The following is a 17,398-nucleotide window of genomic DNA, read 5'->3' as shown; positions in this document are numbered from 1 at the left end:
CGCCCCCAGCGGGTTGGGAGCCCTGAGAGACAACCACTGACGGACTTAATACAACCGAACGACTGACAACATCGGTTGCCTCCCTCGCACCTCACACAACGAACCAGATCTGTATATACCGGTCGGAGTTCGGAGGGACTACTGGCTAGCACCCACCGGTGACTACCCCCGACATTGCATTTACCCCCCCACGCTTACACCCACCCCTTCTTTCCAGCCCTCCTGCCCTCCCGCTCCTGACCTATCCCCTCCCCCCGATACAATCCGGGACCCGGGGGGATCCCTGGTCCGCGTGGCCATGTCAGACGTACGCCCAGCTCAGCTAAAGCTTTGGTCGAACAATGCCCGCGGCTTGAACTCCCCGGAAAAACGCGCCCAACTGCTGCGCCAACTATGTGCCGAGAGAGTGTCAGTAGCGTTCTTGCAGGAGACGCACTTCGTGAGCCGAACCCAGCCGAAACTAGAGAACAACCGCTTCCCTCAGGGGTTCTTTGCGAACCACCCAGACGCTAAGAAAACAGGGGTTGCGATCCTAGTCGCACACTCGATCCCATACCAACACAAAGAAACGCTTGCAGACCCGAACGGGAGGTACATTTTCATCAAAGGCACCATAGCTGACCACACATACACATTCGCTTGCATATATAGCCCAAACCGAGCGCAACACACGTTCCTAGCCAAAACACTGTCCAAATTAGAACGCTTCAGGGACGGCCTCCTGATCCTGGCAGGGGACCTAAACCTACCATTAGACCCCCACATAGACACCTCAAAGGGGACCTGCACCATCCCACCACACTGCCTACTCACTGCCAGGAAAACTCTGCACAAGGCGGGACTGGTTGACTTCTGGAGGACGGCCCACCCCGACGACAGGGACTTCACTTACTACTCGTCAGTACACAAACAATATAGCCGCATAGATTACATCTTCATGCCACAGGAACACCTGACGCTCCTCCGAGACGCACACATAGGGATTGTCCGCCAGTCAGACCATGCCCCGACATCAATACAGATAAGCTCCCCCCTATTCAAACCAGCGGAGCGCCAGTGGAAACTTAATGAATCCATACTGGCTGACCTAGTAGCCCGCACCGCGGCACAGCGCACTATCACCCAATACTTCGACACAAATGAAACTCCCGACATGCCCCCATTGACTTTATGGGAAGCTCATAAGTGTGTGATGCGTGGGCACTTTATATCCGTGTGTACACAACGCAAGAAAGAGAAGTCCCGATGCATCACAGACCTGACGAGGAGGATTGCAGACCTGGAGAGCTGGATGACGACACCTACCTTCAACTGACAGAGACCCGGAGGGAACTCAAGGACCACCTTGCTCAAGGTCACCTACACATACTGCGAAAATCAACCAGGTTTTTTTACGAATACTCCAACAAGAGTGGCAAACTCCTGGCGACGATGCTCCGTTCAAGGAGACGGTCTCAACACATCCATAAGATCCAGACGCGGGCCGGCCACCACACTAATATGCCCAAGGGGATCATGGCAGCTTTTGAAGCGTACTACACGGATCTCTATAACCAGAAACAAGCCACACGAGACACCCGGGACCTGTCCCAACGCCGAAGAATCACGGACTACCTGTCGCAACATGTTACACGCAAATTGTCACCGGAACTCGCAGAAGACCTGGAGAGCCCCTTGACGCTCGAAGAGCTGGCCATGGCACTAAAGAACTCAAAGCCACACCGAGCCCCGGGACCGGATGGTCTACCGCTCACATACCTTCGTACGTTTCGAGATATGCTCCTGCCGAAGCTACTTGCTGGATTCAACTCCCTACGGGACGGCGGGCGCTTTCCCATGGATACCCTGGTGGCGACTGTCACGGTCATCCCCAAAGAGGGCAAGGACCCGACCGTCTGTGCGAACTACAGGCCCATCTCTTTACTGAACGCTGACTTGAAGCTATTCACCAAAGCTCTATCCCTCAGATTGACCCATATACTACCGGACCTCGTCCACCCGGATCAAGTGGGATTTATCCCGGGTAGAGAAGCCAGAGACGATCGGGCCATACATGCGCTCATGGATAGCGGCACTATACACCACGCCGACGGCAAGGATCAGAGTCAACAGAGCCCTGACGAACGCCTTCCCAATATGCAATGGTACTCGCCAGGGATGCCCTCTGTGGCAAACCTAGCCACTTCTGGACTGTGATGTATCGAGGTTGTCCGTAGGCTGTAAGGGGGGACTGTATATTCTATATTGTATGTGTATTCTCTAGGACCGTTCGCATGCTGGCAGCCCTAAGCTACCAGCATGCAAACCCTTCGTTTGACGAATTGCGGCTATCCGGGCCATTCGCCAACCGAATACGGGCTCCCCAGGTGGACCACACGCTTAGAGTCGTGTGGCGCTCATTAACCGATTGCAATAATGTTGCAATCGGTAATTAAAGGCTCTCCTAGGTGGCCGTCGTTCGACTACCGACCATGCGGCGGTCGGCCATCTTGGATCCTTTGTCTCTCCAGCGGTGTTCGGTCGTCGAGCGCCTGGTACTAAAAACGACTACTCAATGATACGAACACCGCCGGACTTCCAGAGCGTTCGGGAGCTCCGCTCTCATCACATTGTGTTCCCCATCGGTGTTCGGTAGTTTTAAACCGAACTCGATGGCTAAGTGTATTTCAAGCGGTATTCTCCCAAAAGATGCGCTCAGATCCCAGCTATCTACTGAACGTTCGGTCACTTAAATCTGCCGAATAAAACATAAAAACCGTATTTTGATACAGATTGTCAGTTCTGCTGCACGAGGGGATAATCCACTTAATCGTCCATTTTAGTGGGAGTATCCTTCTCGTGCAGCACAGCCTGTTGGGAAAATTACATTGCATGATGGGAGAAATCCCCTGGATTCACTGTATGGAAACCCCTTGCATGGGGAACTGTATAAATATGCCAGCTGTGAATAAAGCCAGTTAGTTGACTCCCAAACTGTGTTTCGTCCGGTTATTGGGAGGATTGGGGATATTGCCTTACTTTTCAGCGCTGACTGTGGATGTACCTGTTATACCAGCGGAGATCGTGGATTTTAATATTGCACTCCGCTACACCCTCTATCGCCCCTCTTGTTTGCCCTCACCCTGGAACCTTTCCTGGAGGCGGTGAGACGAGACGGGGGTATCAAGGGGGTTCGAGTGGGTGGAGAGGAGCATCGTGTGGCGGCATATGCCGACGACATGCTCTTCTTCCTGGAACAACCGATGATCTCTGTCCCTAACCTACTGCAGGCATTCGAGACCTACGGACGACTATCCAACCTGAAATTGAACATAGACAAGTCCGAAGCCATGCCCATAACACGGAACGAGGATCTCGCCAAACACCTCAGCTCCCAATTCCATTTCTCCTGGAGGACTACCAAACTTCGCTACCTAGGTACCTGGTTGCCGAGAGACCTGGCTCAGCTCTATCAACTGAACTTCCTTCCCATCCTCTCGACCATACAAAAAGACCTGACGAAGTGGACAGGACAATACATCACCTGGTTCGGCCGCATTAGTGCGGTTAAGATGAACATCTTGCCACGTCTCCTCTACCTGTTCGCAACTCTGCCCACGAGGATACCACAGGCATTCTTCAAATCGGCGACGACGGCCATCAGACACTTTGTGTGGAACCAGAGACCGACCCGCATTCGCAGGACCACCCTAGAACGCCCCAAGGCCGCCGGAGGTGTGGGACTCCCGTCCCTACAGATCTACTACCAGGCCACACACCTACACAGAATAGTGGACTGGCACGCCCATCCCAGCCCCAAACGTTGGGTGCAGATGGAGAAAAGGCAGTCCCCGGGCACCATCCCATCCAAACTCTGGCTGGGACGGCTCACGTTCAAGGACCTGCAAACGGGCAATCCCATCACTGACGCCACGCTCAAGGTATGGTGCGGCCTTCGGTTCGCCCGCCGCCTGACGACCTCCCCGAACCCCCTTACCCCTATCACCTACAACCCGGATCTCGCAGGAGGCCTCCCCCCGGCGGCCCTCAAACGCATCCAAAGGGCAGACTGGATCTACCTACAACAATGGACTTCAGGGGGCGAGATCAGGCGGCTGACGGACCTGATGGAGGACCGACCTCCCACACAACTGGACGCATTCTACCACCACCAGGTAAAGGCATACCATGCACAAATAACGGGTAGAGCCCACCTCCACAGGCAGCTCACGGACTTCGAACAATTGTGCACTAACAGGAGGCACATAGAACACGGTGTCTCCCGCATGTATGCTACCCTCCTGACATCGCTGGAAGGTAGCCCGCTAGGCTTCACAGGTAAATGGGAAAGAGAGACAGGGACCCAACTGACAGATCAAGAATGGGGGAAAATCTTCCTCCTCACACACAAATGCTCCATAAGCTCAAAGTTTCAAGAAACCAGCTATAAACTCCTGACACAATGGTATCAGACGCCGGAGGCCCTCAAACGTATGCAGGTCGCTACCACAGGGGATTGCTGGAGATGCGGGTCCGGACCCGGCACGAACATACACATATGGTGGACGTGCCCACACATCACACCATACTGGCAGATGATCAACACAAAGATCAGGGAGATTACAGGTTCGGACCTTCCCCTCCTACCCCTGACTATGTTGCTACACCACACGCCCATGCCCACGCGTACATACAAAAATTCCCTCACCATACACTTGCTCACAGCAGCGAAAGCCCTTATACCGCTACACTGGAAACGCACCACGGTGCCCACATTCACACAATGGGTGTATAAAGTAGAAAACATCTATGACATGGAAATCATGACCGCCTCCCTGCAGGAGCGCTCTGACAAGTGTGCCCTCAAATGGTACCCCTGGAAATCTTATATCTCGAATGGGTCGGCATAGTGCGTCCCCCGGGGGCGCGTCGCTTGGTGATGGCTGAGCCGCGACCAACGGTGACACGATGGCTGTCCATTCACGGGATGTGCCTATGGCATGGCTGCGGGATCCCACCCGGAACACCCACCCGCTCTCCTTCCCCCCCCACCCAGCCCCAACTGCATACCCCTTCTCCTAGACCCCCAGGGGGCCTAGGACGCTTGACGACTATTGACTTACTCCGACCGTGACATGGGCTTAGAGGGCAATAAAGTTGAACGCTATAAGTTACCCACTGGGACGGTGTCCCTAGACTCCGACTTAGAGGCGAGACCAGCCACTGTGACAGCCTCCTACGACGCATTATAGCGGTATTAAGCCTCGATACACATGTTTCCCACCACGACACCACGCCGCTGGCCTAATACACGGCTCCTAGGAGCCGAGACCGCCCCCGAACAGCCTGAGCAACTAAGCACCCTACACTGATGAGGGGGAGACTCTGATGATGAATAATTCCCAATACATTATCGATCCCCTCTGTCCCTTCACTAAATTAGGCTGGTTAACTACCTTCAGGCTCATGCATATTGTTAGATGAACCTTCAAAGTTATACTGTACAACAGAAGCTTCAATGTTACTAATTACTCTGCATGTTTAACGCTACAATACTGCAAGTACCAAAATGTAACGACTGTACTGCTGTAATTCGTGTGTTACCTTTGTTAAGAAAAATAAAAATAAAGATTGACTAAAAAAAAAAAAAATTACACGATTTTGCTATTTCATGATGAAAAGTCATGATTTTATGAAAGACACAGAGGCGAGTATTAGCCCACCCTTATAAGTTTGTTTAACTTGTTTCTCCCTCCCTGCTGATTTTTTTTCTCTCATATAGGGATTCCTGGGTGCGCTTAATTCGGTGTTGCTTGATGGTCCTCACTTCTTCCCAATGTAATTATCCAATCCACTGTGATTATTGTAGTATGCTAACCTGGTTCCAACAGTGCCATAGAAAGATGTCATGGGAATACATAAAGGCAATTTAAATGAAAAAGTAGCCTGTGAATAATCCTCCAATATGTGTAATATATGGTAAGTGGATTGGTATTTTATTAGTTATATAATAATGTACATACTATATGTGTGGGTGACACACTGCATACTTTCACTCCTTTTTTCAAATTTTATGTTGACTTGTGTCTTATATGGCCTTATATGGTGTACTGAAGTGTTCAATTTCTTAAATTACTATTAGCATTTTTATAGACCGCGTATTTCACAGGACATTACAACTAGAGAATGGGGATATATGAAAACATGCAATTGACATACAAAATAATATTGGTAGAGGCAAGATGTGAAGAAGACCCTACTCAAATAGCTTACAATCTATGACGAAGTGGTAATGGAACACAAAACATTACTGGAAACGTTTAAGTGTTATCAGTTTAATAAATTTTAGGTAGGTACAAGTTATAGTATTACTTGTAAGTCTACAGTACTGCCAAATTTAAAAATATTTCACTTTTAATTTTACAAATATTTAGAAACCAAGAGTCAAAAATATTCCCACAATAATGTATTTTATTACAGAAATCAAATACTTTATTTTATAACAATAGAATTATTGTGAATAAGGTGTTCTACAATATTATGGCTTTTGATCTTCCTCGCCAAATATCCCATCAACATTATCTCGATAAATGTCAATCTGTCGGGAATCCAGTCTTACGTCAATCTCCAAAGGAGCCATCATCTGGAGAAAGATTACAAACAGTAATTCAGTGCATTTTTTAAAAAAAAAAATATAATAAACAAATCCTTAAATCATGGTGTGATAGACTCCAGTGAGCTATTTGCAAAAAACATAACAAATTAAGAGCTGACTAAAAAACAACAACAAACAAACAAAGAAAACAAAACAAAACAGTAGTAAGTAGTAGGAACAAGATAAATTATGAATGATTAAAAGTACACTAGAGCCTCCTGAAGCATTCCAGCTTACTGATGTATTTTGTGGTTAACTGCATATTCTCTCTGCCTTATTTTATGAAAAAAATAATAAACTCGCTGATTTCTGAAGCCTCATTCAAAGCACAGAGAAAGCATATGCTCTGGAAGAAAAAGAAAGGAAAGTACCAAATTATCATAAACAAATAAAGTGCTGACAAAAAAAATGTAAAAACAGTCTCAGATCATTCTCTTATAGAACAAATTAGAAGGGTTGTCTGTTTGCTGGAAGAGTGTTGAAGGAGTGATGACTTAAAGGTAGGCAGGCAATGTAATAGAGCAGCAGGACATGCTAGCAGAATGTTTGGTTGCATAGGGAGAGGTATTAGCAGTAGAAAGAGGGAAGTGCTCATGCCATTGTATAGAACACTGGTGAGACCTCACTTAGAGTATTGTACGCAGTACTGGAGACCGTATCTATAGAAGGATATTGATACTTTGGAAAGAGTTCAGAGAAGGGCTACTAAACTGATTAATGGACTGCAGAATAAAACTTACCAGGAAAGGTTAAAGGATCTTAACATGTATAGCTTGGAGGAAAGAGGAGACCGGGAGGATATGATAGAAACATTTAAATACAATAGAAAATTGGGCAGACTAGATAGGCCAAGGACTAATGAAAGTATTAAGAAAATTGTTCAGACTAAATGGGCCAAACGGTTCTTATCGGCCATCACATTCAATGTTTCTTTGTTTCTATATGAGTGAAGCAGCCGGCAGGATGTGCTATCCTACTATTTGCTATCTCAACTGTGTGTGGGTTTGTGCTTGGACTAGTTTCAAACAAACTAAATGCTCTCCAGGTATGGACTAGCACACTGGAATGTTCCTATGAGTATCTTTAGATGAGCAGACTGCCATACAATGAGTATTTTTGGCAAGTGCCCTAATTAGGGCAAATTTGTCCTTATAGGCCACTTTTTTAGTTCCCTATGTGCTCTTTAACATTGTTTTTTTTATATTTTTGAAGAAAATGTAATGACTTAACCCAGTGATGGCTGGTGAAGCTTAAAGGGCCCATAAGATGCAATGCCTTGTTCAAAACCAGCATCATCTCCAGTCATCAATAATCATGTCCAACATATGTTTTGTCCTAATACATACTTTTCAGTAGTCCTTACAATGCTAATAAATAAGAGTTTAAAAATAAAATTCAGGAAAAATGGAGATGGTTATAATTTCCAGAGTACCTTGGCCTGGTTCCCTGTAAGTGGGGCATACCATGTATTAATTGTTTGCCCTCTTACCTGGGTCCCACAAGGCTCACAGGCTGCTTCCATGTCTGGTGACGAACATCTGGCTTCTGCAGTGCAGCAGGAGATGGAAGCTGGTCCAGTTGCCATTTATTAGCTAACAGCATCAACTGCCCTTACTGAGCCAATAAATGACACACCATGCAAAAATATTAGTCTGACTAATATCTCCCTTATGTAACGGATGGATATTAAGTTGCACCTCTTGCAGCCAAAGGGTTAAACTAGGTATATGCAGACAGATTACAGGGACCCTGACCACTTTAAATAACTTCAACATTTACATTTATTGGTTCACATGTCACTGTGTATAAGTTTCTTTTTTTTTAGCTGATTATTGGAAGTGGACTTTGCTTTTATTGTGGCATGCATTTGGCGAACTCAAAAAATGAAACACTACAGAAGTAAGTTGGAACAGTGGGTCAGGACCCAGGAATCGACACTGTCCCACAGAAATTGGACTATATGTTAAGGCATTTCATCACTGTATATATTTCCTAAAAATATATAGTTTATGGTTTAAAGTTGTATGATCATGCAGTCTTTATAATGAGACCCCCATGTCTGTCTGTGTGTTTATTTTCATTGTAAATTGATTGAATTTATATGGGCTGACTGTGTAATAAGGCTTATAATGGCTTTTAAAAATCACTAAGAGGACAGAGTACAAAACATAGAGTTTTCTTTGCTAGTGAATCAAAAGCGCCTCTAGAAATACAATAATGTATGTAGATATATGGAAAGGAAGATTGCACATAAAATATTAAAATACCTCAAATAATATAATGCTAATGTCACAGTAAAGTAAACCTATGTAAGAATATATACAGTCTCCCAATTTGGCTTTATTTTAGTATCCATGCCACAAGAAACGTTGTTATCATGTAAAATAATACAAAGGTGGGGAAAAAAAAGCAGAATATAGATACTTAGGGGGAATAATTTAACTGCTGCTAAATACAATATATGACACTATATCTTTAAGGAGATTTTATGGGCTAAAACCTAGGTATACTCATTTATTTTATTTAGCAGCTGTTATAGTACTCCTCCTATGTATCTTTATAAAGTTTTTTTGCACCTTTGTACTATTTTGCATGGTGACAATGTTTCTTGTGGCATGGATACTGAAATAAAGCCAAATTGGGAAACATTGTATGTATCCTTACATAGATTTACTTTACTTTGACATTAGCAACATACTATCTGAGGCTTTTTAATCTTTTTATGTACAATCTTCCTTTTTCCTTTATTATTAAGAGTTAATTCTTGGTCTATTTTTTTATCTCTTACATCTATGTATCCATATTTCTACATACATTGTTTTTCTAGAGGAGCTTTTGATTCACCTGCAGAGGAAGTACTCAATTTTCTGGACTCTCCCTCCTTTTAGTGATTTCCATTTACAAGGTTTTAAGCCAAGGATACATTCTAGTGGTATCCACTTGACGTCAAGGTGCTAAGGCATTGCTTTGGCATATGTGCTTTGGCACATATTCATTTGTTGTAATGGCTATTAAAACTGTATTTACTGTAACAACAAAGACCATTTAATACTTACTGTATTTAAGTCTATACGGTCTGTCCCATTTTGCTTGGCTACTATCAGTGCTGTATTTGAAAAAACAATTTGGAGAGCTGCATTTCTAGCTTAGCATACCTTAAGCTTATAGTTTCCATTTTTTATGTGTGCTCAGACTAACAGTCACTAGAGGCCTTTGCTCCTTCAAAGGTCTTAACACTCAGTGCCATCACACCGCATGATGACCCTGCCCCCACCCTCAGGGACCCCCTCCCGCCCGGCTCTGGAAAGGGGAAAGTGTTTAAAACTTACCTTTTTCCAGCGGTGGGCGGGGAGCTCTCCTCCGATCCTCCTCTTCTCCTCCCCGTCGGCTGAATGCGCACGCGCGGCAAGAGCTGCGCGCGCATTCAGCCGGTCACATAGGAAAGCATTCATAATGCTTTCCTATGGACGCTTGCGTGCTCTCACTGTGATTTTCACAGTGAGAATCACGCAAGCGCCTCTAGCGGCTGTCAATGAGACAGCCACTAGAGGAAATAGGGGAAGGCTTAACCCATTCACAAACATAGCAGTTTCTCTGAAACTGCTATGTTTATGAAAAAATGGGTTAACCCTAGAAGGACCTGGCACCCAGACCACTTCATTAAGCTGAAGTGGTCTGGGTGCCTAGAGTGGTCCTTTAATACTTAATACATTGAGAAACACTCGATACAATGCATTTGTATGAGAAGCATTGGATTGGAGGAATGCAGCAATTGCTGCACATGCACCCTATGTTCTCAATACTCTTTGATTGTACGAAGTCATAATAACTGATGACTTCAAAGAAGCACAGGAACTGCCCCAGTACTGAATTAAATGTGAGTTTTAAATATCAGGCATTTAAAGTACAGATTTAAAAGTTGTAAGACAGATGTCAGATCACAATAATACAGCAAACAGCAGCAGAGTTAGAAAATCATAAAGAGAAATGTAAAGAGAGAAACATTGTAATTCTTACAATTCAGCTCAAACTACTTTCCAGTGTGTCCGGCATATTCATAAAATTTGATGAAACATATTGCTACTCCAATATTCCCTCTTTAATACTCCTTACATACTGAAGTTTTACTTTATAACGTTCATCTTAGAAGCCACACTGGCACTAGTTTGGTGCTGTTTTTTTTTTTTTGCTATGCATTCATTGTAAAGAAATGCAAATATCATCATAATTGCTTTGCTTTCTCTACACTGGTTTATATCGGTAAAATAAAATGGATTTATTTTAGTGATGCATTATTGATAATAGAGGGGAAAGATCAATTTAGACTGTGAAATTAAACAATATAGCAAAAGAAAAGGTATAACCTCTCACTTTGGCATATTGAATCTGGCTTAGTCATGGTGGTTGTGTGGGTGGTGGCAGTGTTGCAATGTGCACGCTAAATGCAAAAGGTCAAGTAACATTTGCTGTAGACTGTAGTGTCTGTTTTCCAAGCTGATTTATGAAAATTGACTTTTGAAATCTGGGGTAAAAGTAATCAAGCTGAGGAAAAAAAAATCCATTTCAGTATATTGTTATTTTTTGTAAATCGGTTCGCAATTTATCACAAATCTTCTTCTGTTTAGTGAAAATACTTCAGAGTCATCTGGCCAAAATACATAATATTAGCATTCACCAAACATGACTGAGTAGAAATTCATTAATGGTGAACAGAAATTACATAACTGGTTTAAAAATGTATAAACATTATGGCAAGTTATTCCTGTATTGCTAAACATGGAAAAGGAAGTGAATGGCTCAAACTTTCAAAGTTAGGCTGGGCCAGCAGCTATACTATCTCTTGTTCATGCAGTACAGGAAGAACCGAAATGACAAAGAATACTGTATAACACTCACCTTTATCACTTCCTTGTTCTCTACATCAGCTTCGTCCATAGAATTACTTCCACCTCTGACATCCCCTTCCTCAGACCTCTGCACAAGCTTCTTACATGCTCTGTTCTTGCTGCGTTGCTGCCACAGAATAATGATTAAAGTTAAACAATTAGCATTTGAAATAAAGTTTATTCATTCCATACAATTCCATTCCATTTGAGTTCCCAGATTTAGGAATTTAATCGGGTAACACTTATGTGGGAGGTTAGACCATAACATCTCTTTACTATCTCCTCCCAAATACCCTGCCCCCTCTCTTCTTTCCTTCTTACCTTTTTTTTCTTTTTGGCCTTTTTCTTATTGATTTTTGATATGTGGTATTCAAAGTTTAATGCTTTAATTAGTTACACTGTATGGCACTGTATATTTTTGATGCATTCAAATATTTTTTTCCTTGAAGGAACACTATTGCCACAAAAAAAAAAACGTTAGCATAATGAAGCAGTTTGTGTATAGATCATGCTCCTGAAGTCTCGCTGATTAGTTCACTGCCATTTAGGAATTAAATCACTTTTGTTTCTGTTTATGCAGCCCTAGCCACATCTTCCCTGGCTATGACTGACACAACATTTAAGGAAAAAATTGTTTTAATTTTAATTAGATGTAACTTACTATAAAAGTTTGCATCTCCTGCTCTGTAAATTGAATTTTAATTACATACAGGAGGCTCCAGCAGGGTAGATGAATTCTAAATGAAAAATAATTTGCAATAAAGAAGGTTTAAACATTAGATAACTCTTTACAGGAAGTGTTTAGGAAGGCTGTGTAAGTCAAATGCAGGGAAGTATGAATAGGGCTGCATAAGCAAAGTGATTTAACTCCTAAATGGCAGGGAACTGAGCAGTGAGGCATGATCGATACACCAAATATGCTTCATCAAACTAAGGTTATTTTGGTGACTAAAATGTCCCTTTAAAGACCACCATAAAGTCATGAACAAATTGAGCACAGCTTGGAGGGACAGCAGGACTACTATAATCTGATCCATAACGGATTGCTTATGAGACCTAAGTACCGATGTATCTCAGTAAAGATGTATTGAGGTCACTAAGGAGAGTGGTATGGAATTGCCTGAGGAAGAAGGGAAATATGGAGAGTATTTGGGGAAAAGCATGTGGTTGTTTCCCTCTACTTTTTGGCCAACCTGCACAGCATGCCCCCTCTCAAGTTCATCTTGTACCTTTTGACAAGCTACGCACCCTCCCTTGATTTCATCTATTCAGAGCATGCTACAATCAGACATTCAGTCCTGGGAGGCGATAACATTCTAAATAGCATTTTCCTACTGATTTTCCCATTGATCAACTTAGCAAATCTATATTTCCTTATATTTAACTAAATATTGACATGGTAGTAAATAAAGCATGACTATAGTTTTCAGATACTACAGCAAAGAACAGAAGATATTGCGGCTATAATTAGAATCACCTGCATATTGCAAACATCACTGTGTGAGTAAAAATGTGCAAAACTCCCCTGTGTCTTCTCTGCGAGCATGCAGATCCCATAGATAACCAGGACAAGGGAAATAACTGTACGGGAATCCATTATTATAGCTGGTTAATCAGACAATGCTGTAGAAAAAGGTAGAACAATGTAAAAGGTGAAATAGCATTATAATGAGTTTTCTGAATTATAGCACATGCATTATGAGGTGTAAAGGATTAGAAGATTAAGTTTTATTGGTTTCCTAGTTTTTTAGGAAACACTTTGCAGCAATTTTTATGATATATTTGGCACTGTGATATATAAAATGGCAACTGTGATTGCAGATTAAAAAAAATGGGTTAGGATGAGAGATTTTAAAACTATTTATTTCTTCAGTATACAGCAAACAGGGACTACTGGATATTGATTGACAAATAAATGTAACAAGAAACCTATAGGAAATACATGATTGGCTGACACAGCTAATAAATAATGTTAGGAGAAATATTACAGAGCCAAATGGCATTCACCCTTGGATACTAAGGGCACCTAGTTTAGTAAAAATCTGTTTTTAATCTTCCAGGATTCTTTATCTTAGGGAATTATACCAAAGCATTGACATAAATCAGAAGTGATGCAGTATTTAAAAAAAAAAAAAAAAAAAATCAAAATATAGTTTAAAAAGGTAGATCTATGAGCTTATCATAAGTCGTGGTTTAATTATTCAATTGTCATATTTGGTCATATTTGACCATCAATATCAAAAGTTTGAATCATCATTTTTTTATGAAAGAACGATGACGCTCAACTAACTTAATGGTGCTCTATAAGGAAGTCAACATTTGTGGCTTAAGTTACCTGAATAAATAGTTATATATTTAAAAAAATAAATAAATTAAAACTCTCAGCATAGTTAACACTAATAGCTCTCTGTTTGAACTGTTTGTTAAGAGGGATGTGCAAATTACAATGAAACTTAAAGAAAGGCCAGGTTCTATTGAGGAAAATGTCCTTTACAATATGAACTATAAAAGTAATGTGGAATTATTTCTATTAAAGCTATCAAGTTCAGTAAACTTATTTAGTAAAGGAGGATTTTCAGGGCTATCCTAATTAATAGGATGATAACAGTTTATTGATCAAAGGAATATTGATATAGCCATCTTGGAGCCAAGTGGGAATTGTTTGATTTGGGTTTTTCATCTGTTGTTGAATAAACAATAAATACAAGTATGCATGTGAAAGTTTGATCTGTACAGTAATATTGTCCAGGTAGGCACAATTTAACTTCAAACATAATATTAGTATTATGACTGGTACATAAACTTTAATAGGTGTTGATTACCACATGGCGTGTCACCCTGGGCTTCGGTCTATTAGTGCTGATCCTGGATCTGCATGAGTCTGATTATGCTGAGAGCAAGTCAGAAAATCAGGAAAGTTGCTAAATTGTAATCCAAGGGTTAAGATGTGTACTTATCTTGATTATCAGACCTTATTTACATGTGTGGCTCAAAACCTTGGGTTATCTGAATTATCTTACCTATGATTATTTATCAATTTATTTATCTTTTTTTATGGGTATCTTTTAAATTGATTTACATAAATGTTAAGTTTTAGAAATGTGTTTTGGATCTAGATCCAGAGAAAAATCTTTGGCATTCCACTTTTTGTGGACTACATTTCCCATAATGCGCACCAGGACTGCCAAAGATTGCCTTCCCATAATCTAGAGTATTTTTTTCAACCTTTATTACTTATTATTAGAATGGAGAAATGCATAAGGAAAATGCTTTATGATCACTTGTATTTCTAGATACATAGTAAAACATTGAGTACACATAACTGTCCATATATGGCATGTTTTAAAATTGGAAAATTCTTGATATTTTGCCCATTATTGCACACCTAAGTGATTAAATGTAACAGTTGGAGTTTTGACACTAAACATCTGTATCCTTACACAAAGCCATCTCATTAGTGAATGCCATACAGGTTCGAGAAGTGCTCCTGCTTCCACCTCTCTGGGTCCTACTACAAAATACATTCCAAATAATCATAATTAGTTGCAAAATATCTGATTATACGTCTTGTGACTAGTTCCAATAGTGTCTGTTTATTTAACACACTTGCTTATATTTTGAAATATAGGCAACCAGTAGTTATACACCTGCTAAAACAAAAAGTATACATACATTTCTTTGCTCTGAATGTTAACTCATGTTCCTCTCCATTAGAGACTAGTCCAGAAAAATAAGGCATGGAGAGTGATGGAGGACTTCCTATATTAAGCATCTTGCTGTCTCAATCTTCTTGTTAAATGTGTATTAGACATGTTTTTCCACCTGTTCTAGCTAACCGTTTCATTGTTTGAATATGAAACTTGCCTGGATGTACTGCAAGGTAGAGATTTAGAGGTTTTAAAGTGTTTCTTTAGAGATTTCACCATTACATTTAAACCTTACACTTACAACCATCCAGTTTGTTTCTGTTTTTTTCATCTACTTTATCAGTTCTATCATCACTTCTCCTCACATACCAACATTCTCCCCACATACCCCGCTACACTCATTATCTACACACAGCATGGGTCAAACTATATAACTGCACAAACCTTTATACTCCTGATTTTTCCTTTCCACTTACAGATGTATGACTAACTGCTATACATTTTCTAGTTATGTTATTTGACTGGGTTATTTACTGAAGTGTGAATGGTCAAGAATGCAAAGTGAATTCAAAGACAATTTCAAATAGTCAAAAATGTCCCTGTTCAGGAAATTTGTTGGCTTAACAGCATAACATAAATTATTAAATACTTACAAAGTTGGAATGAACACTGAAAATCATGGAGAGTTAATAATTAGAGACACGTGGGGCATATGTATACCTACATACACTTTACCTACCTGGGTTCTGTGGAAATTGGAGGATCAGTCTGCTTTCTATGGTGTACAGAGACGTCTCTGCTTTTTATATAAGCTGTCTGAAATAGCAATCGTAGCACCAGACAGAGATTTTTTGTGTCCTTAGAAACAAGGTTTTTTTATGGCTCTGAAATTAAATGGGAAAAGGGAAATTCCTTTCTGCCCTAAAACAATGTGTATAATAAATCACTCTGATGCAATAATGCACTGTTTTATGATATAAAAATAGCAACTTTAAAAACATGTTTTACAAATACTTTATAAATGCTTGAAAGGATGCAAAACATTTTTTGGAAATCAATAGATAGAAGCCTAATGCTTTTTTTTTTGTTCCACAATTATGAATATACAGGGAGTAATTCACTTAACTTACAGCAAAATGTGGAAATAATTCACAAATGTCCCCTGCATTTCCATTTTGAGTATTTACAAAAGCATTAATTAAAAAAAAATGTCTGTCTATGATAAGTATACAATATGCTATACGTATAGAATAAATATCGAATAGCCAATAAAGGGATAAGGTAGACATCAATGGCTATGTGATGGGAATTAAAGGGCTAACTGTTTTGCCAGGGGCAAATTACCTATTTGACTGCATGTGAGTCCACCTGTCATTAATTGTAATTATTAGAGTTGAGCGAACCCGAACTGAAAAGTTCGGGTTCGTACCGAACATTAGGTTTTTTGGACCCCGGACCCGAACACAGACATATCACTGTATGTTCGGGTTGGAGTTCGGTGTTCGGCGATTTAATGGTGCGTTTTTAAAGGCTGCAGGGCAGCCAATCAACAAGCATTTGACTCATGTGCCCTTAGAAGCCATCACAGCCATGCCTACTAATGGCATGGCTATTATTGGCCAGTGCAGCATGTGACCCAGACTCTATATATAAGCTGGAGTCGCGTAGCGCTGCACTCACATGTGGTCTTATTAGTGTAGGGAGAGGATACTGCCACTGATAGGGACAGCTTAGGAAAGAATTCTGCAAACTAGTACATTAGTGGGGTGGGGTGCACTTCATATCTGAGAGTCAAATAGAAGCTTCAAATACCGCGGTTACATCAGAGTTTTAAAAAGTAATTTTTATTTTGGTGCTAAATAGTACATTAGTGGGGTAGTACAATAGTGGGGTGCACTTCATATCTGAGAGTCAAATAGAAGCGTCTAATAGTGTGCTTTCTGCGCACTTGTAAACATTCTAATTGTTTTGCTGCTAATCTGCTAAATAGTACATTTTGGGGCCAGTTCTTCATATCTGAGAGTCAAATCGAAGCGTCTAATAGCGCGCTTACAGCGCACTTGTAAATATTCTAATTGTTTTGCTGCTAATCTGCCAAATTGTTAATTTTGGGGCCTGTGGTGCACTTCATATCTGAGAGTCAAATAGAAGCGTCAAATAGTGCGCTTACTGTGCACTTGTAAACCTTCTAATTGTTTTGCTGCTAATCTGCTGCTTACATTTGAGTTTTA

General features: G+C 41.3%; 1 protein-coding gene across 1 annotated transcript; it reads right to left on the bottom strand.

Annotated features, from left to right (window-relative positions):
• Positions 1-6,434: 6,434 nt before the first annotated feature.
• On the bottom strand, positions 6,435-15,963 carry MLN (motilin). Its single transcript, XM_063444409.1, has 4 exons — positions 15,907-15,963; positions 12,998-13,143; positions 11,531-11,647; positions 6,435-6,622 (listed from the first exon to the last, which is right to left on the bottom strand). The coding sequence occupies exons 2-4, from the start codon at positions 13,115-13,117 to the stop codon at positions 6,518-6,520; spliced, it is 342 nt and encodes a 113-aa protein (XP_063300479.1). The 5' UTR covers positions 13,118-13,143; positions 15,907-15,963; the 3' UTR covers positions 6,435-6,517.
• Positions 15,964-17,398: the final 1,435 nt, after the last annotated feature.

Source organism: Pelobates fuscus, chromosome 1, assembly GCF_036172605.1.
Source record: "Pelobates fuscus isolate aPelFus1 chromosome 1, aPelFus1.pri, whole genome shotgun sequence".
Taxonomy (NCBI): domain Eukaryota; kingdom Metazoa; phylum Chordata; class Amphibia; order Anura; family Pelobatidae; genus Pelobates; species Pelobates fuscus.
The sequence above is the reverse complement of the archived record's forward strand: the minus strand, read 5'-3'. Positions and strand labels throughout refer to the sequence as shown.